General features: G+C 34.1%; 4 protein-coding genes across 4 annotated transcripts; all 4 read left to right on the top strand.

The window, feature by feature from the left end:
• The first annotated feature begins 2467 nt into the window (after positions 1–2467).
• LOC8281668 (protein PHOSPHATE-INDUCED 1) lies at positions 2468–3851 on the top strand. Its single transcript, XM_002513897.4, has one exon. The coding sequence runs from the start codon at positions 2787–2789 to the stop codon at positions 3738–3740; it is 954 nt and encodes a 317-aa protein (XP_002513943.1). The 5' UTR covers positions 2468–2786; the 3' UTR covers positions 3741–3851.
• Positions 3852–5932: 2081 nt separating this feature from the next.
• Positions 5933–7124, top strand: LOC8281669 (protein PHOSPHATE-INDUCED 1). Its single transcript, XM_002513898.4, has one exon. The coding sequence runs from the start codon at positions 6028–6030 to the stop codon at positions 6979–6981; it is 954 nt and encodes a 317-aa protein (XP_002513944.1). The 5' UTR covers positions 5933–6027; the 3' UTR covers positions 6982–7124.
• Positions 7125–8191: 1067 nt separating this feature from the next.
• LOC8281670 (protein PHOSPHATE-INDUCED 1) lies at positions 8192–9365 on the top strand. The gene has a single exon (XM_002513899.4). The coding sequence runs from the start codon at positions 8282–8284 to the stop codon at positions 9236–9238; it is 957 nt and encodes a 318-aa protein (XP_002513945.1). The 5' UTR covers positions 8192–8281; the 3' UTR covers positions 9239–9365.
• A 2194-nt stretch (positions 9366–11559) lies between these two features.
• On the top strand, positions 11560–12765 carry LOC8281671 (protein PHOSPHATE-INDUCED 1). The gene has a single exon (XM_002513900.4). The coding sequence runs from the start codon at positions 11671–11673 to the stop codon at positions 12619–12621; it is 951 nt and encodes a 316-aa protein (XP_002513946.1). The 5' UTR covers positions 11560–11670; the 3' UTR covers positions 12622–12765.
• Positions 12766–15708: the final 2943 nt, after the last annotated feature.

Here is a 15708-nt window from a genome sequence, read left to right as displayed (position 1 = left end):
AGATCTTAAATTGTTTGTTCATATCATCACATAACTTTGTATAAAAAGTAATAAATCGATTTCATTGATTTTTCAAAAAAAATATATCATGGTAATTATAATATAAAAACAACACTAAATATAGATTTATTTAAAATTAATTAATAATTTATGGTATGAATCAAATTATAGCTCATTTTATATTATGGTAAGAATTAAATTAAGAGTGATATAAAGAACAAATTAGATGATTCATTAATTATAAAAATAAGTAATTAACATATATATCGATATGTAACAAAAATAATTATGGTGGATAAAAAGAATAATTGTGGAAATCTATTTAAAATTCAATTTTAATCCATATTATTATGGATCGAGATAATTATATTTTTAATGTATGAATTCGTCAAGAAATGACAATGGAGTGGTTAAATTTTTAAAACTAACAATTGAGTATTGTAACCTGTAAAAAAAATAACAAAATGGTATTTTTAGCAGGTGACTTTCAGATTTTCTTTCAACTTTTACAAATATATATGAGAAAGCAAAAATAATTTAACACGACAAAAACTAAAATGGCTTCACTTTTGTAACTCTCTTCTTCTAACATCTATTAATCCTCAATTTAGTAGTCCTAATTCTTAATCTCAAATTCATAAATATGAATACTTATCGCGTTATAAAACTCTAATGATTTAGTAAAAATACAGTTATGTGTTGATAATAAGTGTATTATTTTATTATTTTTACAATATATCTTTATCACATATCTCTTATTTTTCATCTCAAAGTATTTATAATGTGTGTCCTACTAAAAATACTATTTTATTATTTTTTTTATAGATTGTCATACTCAATTATTAGTTTTAAACTAATTATTTTTTATTGACAAGTTTAGAAAAAAGAAATTATCGTTTATGGATCAAGTTGAGCCCTGTAGCAATAAAAACACAAATCTGAATTAGGAAGTAAAACCAGAACAAAAATATTATTTGTAGTTTTTCTCAACTAAAATTACATATCCACATGTTCAGACCATCTCAATTGAAACTAATGGTCAAGTCAAACCCCGTGAGGGGAGGTCCAATTATTTTTCTTTTTCAAAAGCAAATCTTGCCCATTGCATTATGCATTGGAATTGTTTTCTTTTTTAATATTCAAAATGTAATTGATAAAGGAGGAATATGACATTTGAATTCAAAACTTTATTACTAAGTTTAACAAAAAAATTCAAAACTTTTGTACTCATTTACATTATATTAATAAATTAAAAGATGACTTGAGAAGAAAGATGAGCTTGTAATTAAGAACGAGAAGAGAACAATCTTATAATTATCTTTGAAGGATTGAAATTTAATATCTAAAACAAACTTGCTAAGTTCATGTGTGTAAACATAAAATAAATAAATAAAAAAATGTCAAACAAAGTAGAATGGCAGTTTTTGTCACATTTTGCAAAGGAGACTTTTAGTTGAAGTTTGAAATGAATCCAACGTTCAATCCCATATAAGTGTACTCTTAAAAAGGAAGGAAAGAGTTGAGGACCAAACCCGCAGGCTGTCCCTTTTGTTTTTTAACCGTTGTTGGATAGCTTGCTTTGCTTTGATACAGCTGGATTGGGTGCCTATTCGGCACAGCAAAATCTACTTCTCTTTCCAATTTCACGAGCTCTATGTGTGTATGCCACGGATCTCGCAGTTTTTGCCTTCGCTTGCCTGGCGCCTCATCCAATCCGACCCTAAGGGTCAGGCCTGCCAATTGAATTTGCTCATCCATTTTTAATTGACGACAGTTTCAATTGTTCCAAAAAATAATATTGTTTCGAAAGTCAAAATTTGAAAAGTTTAAGTTCAAATTCTAATTGATATTTGTTTATCTATACATATATAAGATACAATTAATTATTGGATTAAACTTCTGAATTATGTAAGCTAAGTTCTTCTTTAAGTAGTTAATTTTGTGAGATTATAAACTCTACTACCATTTAGTGAAATCTAATTAATTGGAAAAAGAATTAAGGGATAAATAAATTTAGCGCGTGGTATCACGTGTTAGAGTCACCTAGGATACCAAATGCAACCCCCACCTCATGGCCGTAGGCTGACTCCCAGCTGCCAGCTGGACCAGTGCCCACTTCCCAATAAACACATTAAATTATACTATACTATAATGCAATTTATATATGTTAGCTTAGCTTCCAGCCTGTCTCTCAACGTCTATCCATTTTTCTTTCTTTCTCTACTCTTCTTCTTATCCTTTTAACAGCTAGCTCCTTTGGCATGACAACGAGGTTGTTTTCGTCAATTTAATGAAACTTGCGAACTGTGCCTGAGCTGTAATAATGTGTTCCCTTTTACTTGGGGGATTTATGTGTTGATCATTTTTCATGTTTGTGCGTCACGCTCTGCGTTTGAGGCTTATTTGACGGGAGAGTGAGACGTAGACATTAGCACCTGCGACTGGGTATGGTGACTCCTTTATTTGAATCAAGATCGCGCTTCCTGGTTTATTTTTCCTTTCTTTCTTGCCAAGCAGTAACTCGAAAATGGCGAAACCCATCTTCTCCCTTTTTCTTCTTTTATTAGGCAGGTTCTTTTTACACACTTTTTTTTTTCAATTAAACCCCACTTCACTTTCTTTAATTTATTAGTTAACCCTTAAACGCAACGCAACTAATAAATCCCATCCATTTCTTGGACCTATATAAATAGCACTCTTCCACTACTTCTCTATCCCACACACAAATTCCAGCTCTCTCAGCTTTTCTTTCTATTCTTTCTAGCATTTTGGTTTAAGTGAAAAAGATGGCATCCTTTGCTTCTCACTGTGTTTTGAAACTATTCATTCTAATCTCAATCTTTCAAATCTCATTAGCTGCTAGGAAGCTCAATGAGCTAGTTCAAGATCAGCCTCAACTCTTAAGGTACCACAATGGTCCTCTTCTTTCCGGTAAAATTTCTATCAATCTCATTTGGTATGGCAAATTCCAGCCATCCCAGAAAGCCATCATCTCAGATTTCATCTCTTCGTTATCAGAACATCAATCTCAAAATAGCCAACCCTCTGTAGCTTCCTGGTGGAAAACAACAGAGAAATACTATCACCTCAACTCCAAAAAAGCCACACTTTCGCTCACTTTAGGCAAACAAATAGTAGATGAAGCCTATTCACTAGGAAAATCACTCACAAACGAACATATTGTAGAGTTGGCCTCAAAGGGTGATAAAATGAATGCTATTAATGTTGTACTCACATCTGCTGATGTAGCTGTCGATGGGTTTTGCTTAAACCGATGTGGGACACATGGGTCTGCTTCAGGATCCAAAACCGGTCACATTAAGGGTAAAAACTATAAATTTGCTTACATTTGGGTTGGTAACTCTGAAATTCAGTGTCCTGGTTATTGTGCGTGGCCATTCCACCAGCCAATCTACGGACCGCAGAACCAGCCATTGGTTGCACCCAACAATGATGTGGGTCTTGATGGTATGGTAATCAATTTGGCTGGTCTTTTGGCTGGAACGGCCACCAACCCATTTGGAAATGGCTACTTTCAGGGTCCAAAAGAGGCACCTTTGGAGGCTGCATCAGCTTGCCCTGGGGTTTACGGTAAAGGGGCTTATCCTGGTTATGCTGGTAATTTACTGGTGGATTCAACAACTGGTGCTAGCTACAATGCATATGGAGATAATGGCAGGAAATACTTGCTTCCTGCTTTATATGATCCGTCTACATCTTCTTGTTCAACTTTGGTCTAATTGCAGCTTTAGTGGAGTAGGATTTATATCTTTAGATATTTAATTAATGAATTAATGTACACTTTATATATATAAAAAGAGAGGGGAGAAAGAGACGTTGTAATTTTTTTATTTGTTGATTTTTTTTCTTTTGGCTTCTGCAGATGAATAATAGAAAAAGCAAACTACTCGGGTTTGCTTTTTGTTTTTTTACAATGTAACTCAGTGCTATAACTTATTTGCAGCTTTGCTAATTGCTATAAGCTTTATCGGGAATAGCGTTCGATGAAATGTGAGTGCATGACAATTGAAGAGATTAATACTAATAAAAATTGGCACTCCACTCCACTCCATTCCATTCCATACATATTGCATCTTACACGACCGTCTAATAATTAAGTACATATGATAAAACAAGATTTTCCCTCACATTTGCCCTTTGTATAATAATACATTTAATTCTCTCTTTATTGGTCATAAATGGCTCATAAATGATGCTCGTTTGTTTCATAAGCTAATCATGGAATGGAATTGAAAAATGTCATTTTCACTTCTGCATTATAAACCAAAATTTAGGCGTCGCTTACCTGGTGGAAGTAGCTGCGCTTTCCCAACTTGGACCTATCGTAAATATAACTCTCCCTTGTCTTTGTTGTTGCTATGATTAAATTTTAAATATCAAATAATTGCTATGAGACAAAATCAAAATATTCTTTTTTTTTTAATCATGAACTAATAAAATTATATCTAAATACATAATTAGTTACATCTTAAAAGTTAGAGATGATAAATTTGTAACTCAGACAATTTGATAGTGAAGTAAGATCACTTTAGAACAAATTTCTAGGTAAAGAATGCTTCCATTAGCAAGACAGTTATTTCTTTTGGAGTTTGTGTGAGCAACATTAATAAAACCATCCACCTACATTAAAAATTGTCAGCAACATAAAACAGAGGGAATTTAATGTTTTTCTTTTTAATTTTTATTATATACAATAAAAGATAGTTTTTTTTTTTTTTTGCAACAAAAGTAAAAAAAATAATTTAAATAAAATTAAAATCTAAGATATTTCGTTATGAAATTACAAATATATTTAATACTTGAAGTCATTTTCTTTCCATATTCTAATCACATGAATCAGTTCTATCAAAATTAAACAGATGCTGATCAATGAGGATTGATTGACTTGTCTAAAGCCTCATTAGCGGTTCTTCATTTTTAATTGGATATGCGTACAAGTATAAGCTTTTGATTTTGTTTTTAGTTGGCACAAGACAATAATCTACAAACATGTGGCAACCAAATTAGATATTTTGTAATGGAGGAGAATGGCACACAGCACATTAGCAAATAATTCCAAAAAAAAATACTATTATTTTAATTTAGGAAATTAAGGTCCTAAATGCAAGAAACATTCTCACCAGATAATGTGGCCTCTTACTTTTTTGATGTTGTGATGTTTAAAGATTTGCATCAAATGCCAAGTGTATGGATTATACTGCAGCTTCTAACTTTATAATGCATATACATTCTTTCTTTCTTTTTCTATTTTTAATCAAATTTTACGATGGAGACAATCTTTAAAAAGACAAACAATCGACTTTATGATGGAAGCAGCCTTGAAAAGAAAAGAACTGATATTTACTTGTGAATCATGTGACGACTAATCTTGGCTAATAGCTGCCTGTGAAGAGCAATGATGGAAGCAATCTTGCAAAGAAAACATAATTGATTTTTCTTTTATTGTTTTTATCAAACTTTATGATGGAAGCAACCTTGCAAGGAAAATTTCTGATATTTACTTGTGAATCATGTGACAATTAGTCTTGGCTAGTGGCTGCATCCTAAAAGTAGCTGTTTTCCTTTTCAAAATCTTAAGAATATCTGGAATTACAAACAAAAAGAAAAGCAAATGTACGTTTCCGAAAGTATTAAAAAAAATTGCAGTTAGAATGCGCGATGTGGTCTTTTGCAAAAGGGAAAGGGGAGACCCATTATACTTTGAGGGCAGACCGTAGAGGTTAGTTGGCCCTGCCCAGCCGAAAGACATTGAACCGATATGTTACGTGTAATTCCCTTTTCATCATTTTCATGTCCTATTGTCCAAATTAGCTGTCCACTCATCGTTAACCATGATCAAACAACAACGCGTTATCCCCCTGGCACTCGTCACTCTTTCTAGTACCTTCTTCCCCTCTTACCCAAAGCTGGTCTTCCTGCACTCTATATATTGCCATATCCCAACTCTTTTCTCTTCACTCCAAACCTACTCCTCTACTTGTAAAGCTCATCCGAGTTGCTTACAGTATGCCCTCTTCTGTTCCCTCCAAGATTCTTAGCTTTCTTCTAGTACTGGTCTATTTGATTAATATCAGCTCAGCAGCAAGAAAATTAAGCGAGACAGAGCAACCTCTGCTACATTATCACAATGGTCCTCTTCTTAATGGCAAAGTTTCCATCAACTTAATTTGGTATGGTAAATTCAAGTCTTCTCAACGTGCAATTGTAACAGATTTCATTACCTCTCTCTCATCTTCTAAATCTCCACCAACCCAACAACAACTCTCTGTTGCTAAATGGTGGAAAGCTACTGAGAAATACTACCATCTCATCAAATCCAAGAAAACACCTTCTCTTGAGCTTCTTCTAGGGACCCAAATTCTTGATGTGAACTATTCTTTAGGCAAATCGCTTTCCAATAAGCAAATTATTCAATTAGCATCGAAGGGTGGACAGAAAGATGCTATCAATGTGGTTCTGACAGCGGCTGATGTACTAGTTGATGCGTTTTGCTCTAGCCGATGTGGCACCCATGGTTCTTCCATGAGTGCTCAGAAAACCAATGGCAAGACTTCCAAATTTGCTTACATCTGGGTTGGGAATTCAGAGACCCAATGCCCAGGTCAATGTGCCTGGCCATTCCACCAGCCAATCTACGGACCACAGGGGCCACCTCTGGTTGCACCCAACAATGATGTGGGTCTTGATGGCATGGTGATCAATTTGGCTAGCCTTTTGGCTGGAACTGCTACAAATCCATTCGGAAATGGCTACTTCCAAGGTCCAAAGGAGGCTCCTCTGGAGGCTGCATCTGCTTGTCCTGGGGTATATGGCAAGGGAGCCTATCCTGGCTATGCTGGGAATCTGCTGGTGGACACTACAACTGGTGCTAGCTACAATGCTCACGGCGTCAACGGCAGGAAATACTTGCTTCCTGCTTTATTTGACCCCTCAACCTCAACTTGTTCGACTTTAGTCTAAGAAGAGATCATGTTACTTGCTTATATGTTAGTGTACATCATATATACAGAGTGTATAGGAGTTTGCATTAAAGAGACTGTTGATATTCTTTTACAAACTTATTCATTCATTTGTATTAATAAAAATCCAGTAATTCTCTTCAAGTATTCTGTGCGCTACAATTTTGAGCTTGTCCTATCTCTCTAGTACATATTTGAGGCACTGAGACCAATTATTTTACAGATGCAGCTTCATTGTTTGTCAAATTAGTGTTGCAGGAGATGGGCTTAGCATATTTCAGTCCATTGACCACTGTAATAACCCCACAAGCGACCACCATTTTATTTAGAAGATACAGCTTGCAGAAAGCGAAAGTATCCATTTGCATTTCCATTAACTACGTCATTTGAATTTTCCTCATAATATTAGAAAATGTACTAGAAAACAAATATCATTTTCATATAACATATAAAATTATTAAACTGAATGTAATTTCAATTTGTTTGTATATTCAAGGCAAACCATACCTATCCCTACTTTCAATCTGTTGGCTTGCTCACCGTAATATTTAATTATATTATAGTTACAAAATGGGGAAAAAAAAGAGAAAATGGGGAAGACAAAAGAGATGAAGTAGTTTCCATGAAATTTTGGTTGCTAAGAAAAGTGACCTTTGTAACAAAGGCTTGGTTAATGCAATAAACGTGACAAAAACTTTTGATATCCAACCCATTGGGAAGAAACAATAATTCCCAGCTAATAAACTGAAAAAGTATATATAAAAAATTTCAAAAGCAAAAGTAAAGGAATGGCACAACATATGGGTGGTTTTCAGTCATGTGACGTGCTTCTATTTTTTTGTTTTTCTCCTCTTAAATTAAGGCTAGAGTATGCAATTGATAACCAAGTATACAAATCTGGTTATCGTTTTCATTTTTCTCTTAAGATCTGAATAAAGTTACTTAAACCAGTCTAGCTATCAAGATCGTCATAATAAAGCTGTATAATTTGACCTTAGCTGGCCCCTATAAATGGTAAAATAGATTCGGTTAAAAGCGATACTAGCCGCATCCATTAAATAAAGCAACCAACGCGCAAAAGATCTTGCTGTCATTTCTACCCACTTCCAGTTGTTTGCCAACCTTCTTCCGCGTAGTTTCTCCCCTTACTCCACTCTCACTCCATCATATCCTTCCATCCCTATCTATCTCTCTATATATATATCTCCTTCTCCTTCACTTTCTCCTCAATCCAATCCTCATTTCCACTCATAGCTTCTTCCTTTCATTTTTCAATACTCTTTTGATCATCAAATCTATCAATGGCCTCTAATTTTTCAGCTCATTTTTTACTCCTGCTTGTCGGCTCTCTGTTCCATTTCAATTTGGCAGCCAGGCTGCTAACTGAATCAGCTGAAACTAAAGAAGCCCTTTTGTTCCAATACCACAATGGCCCTCTCCTTACAGGAAAAATTTCTATCAATTTGATTTGGTATGGAAAATTTAAACCTTCACAACGTGCAATCGTCTCTGATTTTATCACTTCCCTGTCTTCTGTTAAGTCCACAGTAGCCCAACCTTCTGTTGTTACATGGTGGAAGGCTACTGAAAAGTACTACCGTCACATCAACTCTAAGAAAAGTTATAACCTTGCGCTCTCTTTGGGTGCCCAGATTTTAGATGAGAGTTATTCATTAGGTAAATCGCTTTCTAATAAGCAAATTGTTCAATTAGCATCAAAGGGTGGACAAAAGGATGCCATCAATGTGGTTTTAACTTCAGCTGATGTAGCTGTTGATGGGTTTTGCTCTAGCCGATGTGGAACTCATGGGTCTTCGATTTCTGCTCAAAAGATGATCAATGGCAAGAACTCTAAATTTGCTTATATTTGGGTTGGTAACTCTGAGACACAGTGTCCAGGTCAATGTGCTTGGCCTTTCCACCAGCCTATCTATGGACCACAAAGCACACCCCTAATTGCACCCAACAATGATGCGGGTCTTGATGGCATGGTGATCAATTTGGCTAGCCTTTTGGCGGGGACAACGACCAACCCATTTGGAAATGGCTACTTTCAGGGTCCAAAGGAAGCTCCTTTAGAGGCTGCGTCAGCCTGTACTGGTATTTATGCCAAGGGCGCCTATCCCGGTTATGCAGGGGATTTGTTGTTGGACTCAACAACGGGCGCTAGCTACAATGCAAACGGTGTCAATGGCAGGAAATACCTGCTTCCCGCTTTGTTTGACCCATCAACTTCAACTTGTTTTACTTTAATCTAAATTAGGATCCGTATACATGCTTAGGTTTTTGTTTGTATATTTAGAAGAAATTCTTTGATTTTTTCCTTTTGGTACTTCTATTTTGTACTTTATATTAAACTAATAGTAAATTAATTAGTTACCTCAATATTGCATGCTTTGCAAATTTCCATTGGCTTCAACAAATTTATGGTGCATTTTCATCGTTGTTTATTTGAATTTCAAAGTCTTTTTTCGTCATTAGAAAGTGTGATATAAATAGACTTGTTCATAGGTCTAACCTAACCTAGCCCGCCTTGAGTAATTTTGTTTGTGAAATATTTATTATTATATAATATGTTTTTTCTTATAAATAAAAAAGAATTATAATAAAAATGAGTTGGAAAATATGTACGATATCAGAACTTTCTGTAATCACATTGATTAAGCAGAACCTTGATGCTTTTTTTTTTTTTTACTTCCAGCGACTCTTTACAGCATCAAAATAATTGGAAAATATGTTCAATGAAATGGTGAATTTGAGTCTAAAAATGGCTAACGCTTTAAGAAAACAAAAAGGTTTAAACTGAAAATAAGGAGGAATTTTATTTTATTTTATTAAAAAATACCAATATATAATACAAGGAGAAATATGGGGCTTCATTATTCAAGCCCCCCTAGTACACATTCCACTAAAAGGACGGTGCGATACACATAAAAAGAATGACAGTAACAGATACCGACCATAATTGATTGGATTGAGAACCGTGCCTGTGGAGCCTCCCAAACTGTGTAATCTCCAAAAGCACAAAACGCATTAGTGCCTTCTGGTGAGTGAATAATGCCTCGCCGACTTTCAATTTAAGGCTATCGGAGAATCAAAAGAAGGTTATAATAAAAGCATATTGCCCGTTTATACACTTCGCATTTTAATTCTTTACCAACACTTTCATTTTTTATTAAATCTAATAAATATCTAAATTTAATTATTATAATTTCTTAAAAATCTTAATTTGTTGACTTAATTAAATAAATATATGAAACGTTTTTTTATCACACTGAATGATTAAACCCTGATTAGCAAGAAAAGATATAGTTGAAGTGACAAATAAAATTTAGATAATCTAAAATGTGAAAAAAAAAAATACTCAAGTTTGATTAATTTTTATAATTTGCCTTTTTTACACTTAGAGATGGCAACGGGTAAGGTACGTACCCGTCCGAATAAAAATACTTGCATACTATCCGAATCTGATTAAAATCCGTTTAAATTAAATAATTAGTAAATATATTTATAAATATTTAAATAGATATTAAGATATCCTATCTATTTATATAAATATTCGAATAATTAAATGGGTATCCGTTACCCAACCCTTTTATAATAAATAAATTTTAAAATATATTAATAAAAATATAATATAAACAAAAAAAATAAAATATAAACTAATCAAATTTAAATATTCAATATATTAATACAGTCTAAACATAAATTTAATAAAATTTAAATAATAAAAATATTAATATAATATAATAATTTTAATATAATCGAATTTGAGCAACCGATATTCACATATATTTAAATCCGAACCTAACCAAGCCAACACGAATAATAAAATTAAATTTTAAATTTATCATAAATATATTTATTATTCAAATCTGTCGTATTAGGATTCCATCGAATACTCAAAAATATTCGCGCTGTCGTCCTTATTCCTACCTCCTTTAATTTATATAATTCATTTAAGATACAAAACCGTTTTCGAATCAACTAGTGAAATATTATTGTTCAAAATCCTTTTGTCAGCATAATCTTTTTTTCCCAAAAAAAAGGATTCCTTTTTGCTTCAATGCAAGGATGAGAGCAGCTTTAATACAGTCCTTGACGAAGGGAAAAAGAAAAAGAAAAGAAAAAACGGAGCTAATAGGAGCTTTTGTAGTGCACAAGATAAAGGTTACTTGCACTACTAGAATCCCAATGGCTGTCGACTCGACACTCTCTCTGCATGGCATATGACTAAAGAGGGCTTTGCTCGCAGTTCCCCAAATGTTCTCTGCGTTTTCTGACCAAAGACCATAAACCTTTGTCGTTTTGTACTGACTACTTGGCATGTCTTTTTGTCTCAGTCCCCACCTTAGCATTAGCTGGCCAACCACTGTAATCTTAACATTAGATTCGCATGTTCGCCTCAAAACCATTACTATTAGCCGCGCGGATACGAAAACTAACACCGCGTTCTTTAACTGGCACCATTCGCAATGTCTCTCTCCCTTCATTAACTCCTTTTTGTTTCTTTCCAAGCAATTTCCCTTGCCCAAGTCTCAAAGCCTCTTCTCAACAGTATATATACCCTTCTTCTCCTTCTCTTTCCCTCACTCCAAATCTCAAATACCCTTTTCTCTTCACTTCCTCTGTTTTTTCTATTGAAGCCTTTGTTTTAAAATCAGTACTGAAGAAAATTTTCTGATCCATTATGACCTCTTTTGTTGCTACGCGTTTTGCTCTGAGCCTCTTTTTATTAGTCTCTCTTGTTCATTCAAGCTCTGCAGCAAGGATACTAACAGAGCAAGAACCTTTGTTGTTTCAGTACCACAATGGCCCTCTTCTTACCGGAAAAATTTCTATTAATTTGATTTGGTATGGAAACTTTAAACCTTCTCAACGTGCAATTCTGTCCGATTTCATTACTTCCCTATCTTCTACTACCCAACCTATTAAAGCTCAACCTTCTGTTACTACTTGGTGGAAAGCCACTGAGAAATACTACCATCTTATCAAATCTAAGACAAGTTCTGATCTTGAACTCTCCTTGGGTACTCAGATTGTAGATGAGAGCTATTCAGTAGGCAAATCGCTTTCCAGTAAGCAAATTGTTCAATTGGCATCAAAGGGTGGGCAAAAAGATGCTATCAATGTGGTTTTGACATCGGCTGATGTACTTGTTGATGGGTTTTGCTCTAGCCGATGTGGAACTCATGGTTCTTCTATGGGTGCTCGAAAAATCAATGGCAAGAGCACCAAATTTGCTTACATTTGGGTTGGCAATTCTGAGACTCAATGCCCAGGTCAATGTGCATGGCCATTCCACCAGCCGATTTATGGACCCCAAAGTCCATCTCTTGTCGCTCCTAACAATGATGTGGGTCTTGATGGTATGGTGATCAATTTGGCTAGTCTTTTGGCTGGGACTGCTACGAATCCCTTTGGAAATGGCTATTTCCAGGGTCCAAAGGAGGCTCCTTTGGAGGCTGCATCGGCTTGTACTGGGATATATGGCAAAGGAGCCTATCCTGGCTATGCTGGGGATTTGTTGGTGGATGCTACAACTGGTGCTAGCTACAATGCACATGGTGTTAATGGCAGGAAATACTTGGTTCCTGCTTTGTTTGACCCTTCGACTTCAGCTTGTTCGACTTTGGCTTGAGAGAGAGACGTGCTCACATGTTAATGTATAAAATAAGTAATCAGTAGTAGAATATAATATTTTTGAGATTCTTTTAATTTTTAGTGATTTAATTCATTCATTTGTAGCACGGTTTATTAATAAAAACACACAATTTTCTTCTAATCTATGTTCCTATATTCTATTTATGTGTTGGTTTCAAGTAGTATTCCTGTTCATATCATGCTCTATCGAATTCCAGTTCTGATGTCAAAAGATTGAGTCGCTTGTTTCTATACATACAGCAATAAGACTAACTTAATACAAACAAGAAACTGCTTTACTCTAAACTAATTCTATGTCAATTACCTGTAAGAAAATTTTCTAATCTTGAGACTGAAGTTGTATACAGAAGGCAGCATTTCTTGGATGACCACTTTCTGCTTTAGCATGAATGTTATATTTGTCCTATGATTTAACATATCCTGGCGTTTTAAGGGCATGGGAGAAACCAGATAATAATAAAATAATGCAAATGGCCAATTGGGTACATCAGTTCTGTACTACAAAAAGGAAAGAAATGTTGAAACTGACCTATTGTTGAAGCTGACCTGAAAAAAAAAAAAAAGAAGAAAAGAAAGAAAATAACCTGAGTTGTGCAAAGTTGCACTGTCCTTAAAGATTATTTTTGTATCATTCGGGATTAAACAGTCTTTTAACAAATATAGGAATCAGGAACAATAGTAATAATCTTATTAAAATAATAACCCAGTGATTCAAGTAATATTCTGCAGAAGAAAAGTAAACCCAGTAGAAGAAAGAAAGAAAAAAATTCTGCAGAAGAATTTTTTTTTTTTTTTTTTCTGTGTCTAATAAAAAGCAACTCATCTTCTTTTTATTAACAAAGAAGATGACCGTTGATAGCCCAAAAAAAAAAGGAGTAATCTCAGCTAAAGAATAGCACAAGTTGGTTAAAGATATTATCTCATAAAACCCATCTGCTAATAAAACATGGCTAACAAATATAATTCTCAAATATTGAAATATTTATAACAATCCCCCACAATATTTCAAAATTAATTTTATTTACTGGGTTAAATGTTTTAGTGTATAATGCATCAATTTGGTGTATTTTTAGACTATGAACTAAATTTAGAAAAATAAGACATTACATAAAGAATTTGGTGAAGCGTATAGCTTCTATGAACCAAGTAATTCTTAAATTTTATGTTAACATCTTACTGATCACATTATACCCCCACTAATACTATTTTTCAACGTTGTATTGCGCTAATAGGCCGTGCGCGCGCGCCTGGTATTTCTTGAGTGCTCTAGAAATTATGCCATAATTTCATGGAAGCGACCCCACTCCACACTCATATAGGCGATTTCATCAAGTGTATACTGCAATTATATACACTATCTATAAGGAATATGAAATTCGTTAAGAGTTATTAACTCATCCTCACATTAATTGCATTATAGCACAACTCATATCATAGGAATAGACAAAATTATAGTGCTAGCATGATTAACACATGACTTGTTATTACTCATATGAACCTAATTCATGGGATCTCCAATCACAAAGGTCGGATTACCATCATGGTTAATTCTCAAATTGGCACAAGTCCCATTCCCCTCGATTTTTCAAAAATTAATTTTCTTCCCAATGGTTTAGTAAGTGGATCGGCCAAGTTCACTTCTGACTTCACATAATCTATGGATATAACTCCACATTTTTGCAACTGCTTAATTATATTATGTCTTAGACGGATATGTCTATTTTTACCATTATAAGATTTGTTCTTTGCAATGGCTATTGCCGCTTGGCAATCACAGTGCATAGATACTCAAGGAGTTGGTTTTATTCCCAAAGGAATACTAGCTTAGAAGTTTTTTTAACCACTCAGCCTCATTGCCAGCTAATTCTAGAGCTATAAACTTTGACTCCATAGTGGATCTCGCTATAATTGTTTGCTTAGATGATTTCCAAGCAATTGCACCACCTCCTAGTTTAAATACATAACCACTAGTGGATTTTATCTCATCTGAATCTGAAATCCAGTTAGCATCGCTGTATCCTTCTAAGACAGTGGGAAATCCACTATATAGTAAACCATAATTCATGGTTCATCTCAAATATTTTATTAGTCTGACTATGGCAACCCAATGATCACGGTTGAAATTATGTGTATATCTACTCAATCTACACACAGCATATGCTATGTCAGGTCGAGAAAAATTCAATAAATGCATCAAACTCCCAATTATTTGAGCATACTCAGATTGTGCAACTGGATCTCCTCTATTCTTCATTAATTGAGTGTTAGCATCATAAGGGGTACTCACTGGTGTGACATCAAAATGTCCAAACTTCTTAAGAAGTTTCTCAAGATAATGCTCTTGTGATAGTATTATACTATCACCCTTCCTTATGATTTTAACACGCAATATTACATTTGCTTCTCCCATATCTTTCATATCAAATTTAGAAGCAAGAAAAGATTTTGTTTCATATATTATACTAAGACAAGTACCAAATATAAGCATGTCATCCACATATAAACAAATAATGACACACTCATCATCAACAAGTTTAGTATAAACACATTTATCAACATCAGTGGAGAAAAAATCATCACCAATCAACACTTGATCAAATTCCTCATGCCATTGTTTAGGAGCTTGGTTTAAGCCATATAAAGATTTAAGAAGTTTGCAAACTTTATTTTGTTGTCTAGAAACAATACAACCCTCGGGTTATGACATATAAATTTCTTCTTCCAAATCACCATTTAAAAACGTTGTTTTAACATCCATTTGATGAATAAAAAGTTTATAAATAGAAGCCAAGGCAATTAAAACTCTAATAGAGGCAATCCTAGTAACAGGGGCAAAAGTGTCAAAATAATCAACATTTTGTTTTTGAGAAAAACCTTTTGCAACCAACCTAGCTTTGTATTTTTCAATTGAACCATCTGGATTAATTTTTCTTTTAAAAATCCATTTACAACCAATAGGTTTTGCACCAGGGGGTAAATCAACTAAGATCCAAGTTTTATTTTGATTAATAGAATCAATTTCAGTTTTAATTGCTTATTTCCAAAATATAGAATCAGAAGAAGA

Source organism: Ricinus communis, chromosome 2 (assembly GCF_019578655.1).
Source record: "Ricinus communis isolate WT05 ecotype wild-type chromosome 2, ASM1957865v1, whole genome shotgun sequence".
In the NCBI taxonomy this organism is placed as follows: Eukaryota; Viridiplantae; Streptophyta; class Magnoliopsida; order Malpighiales; family Euphorbiaceae; genus Ricinus; species Ricinus communis.
The sequence above is the reverse complement of the archived record's forward strand: the minus strand, read 5'-3'. Positions and strand labels throughout refer to the sequence as shown.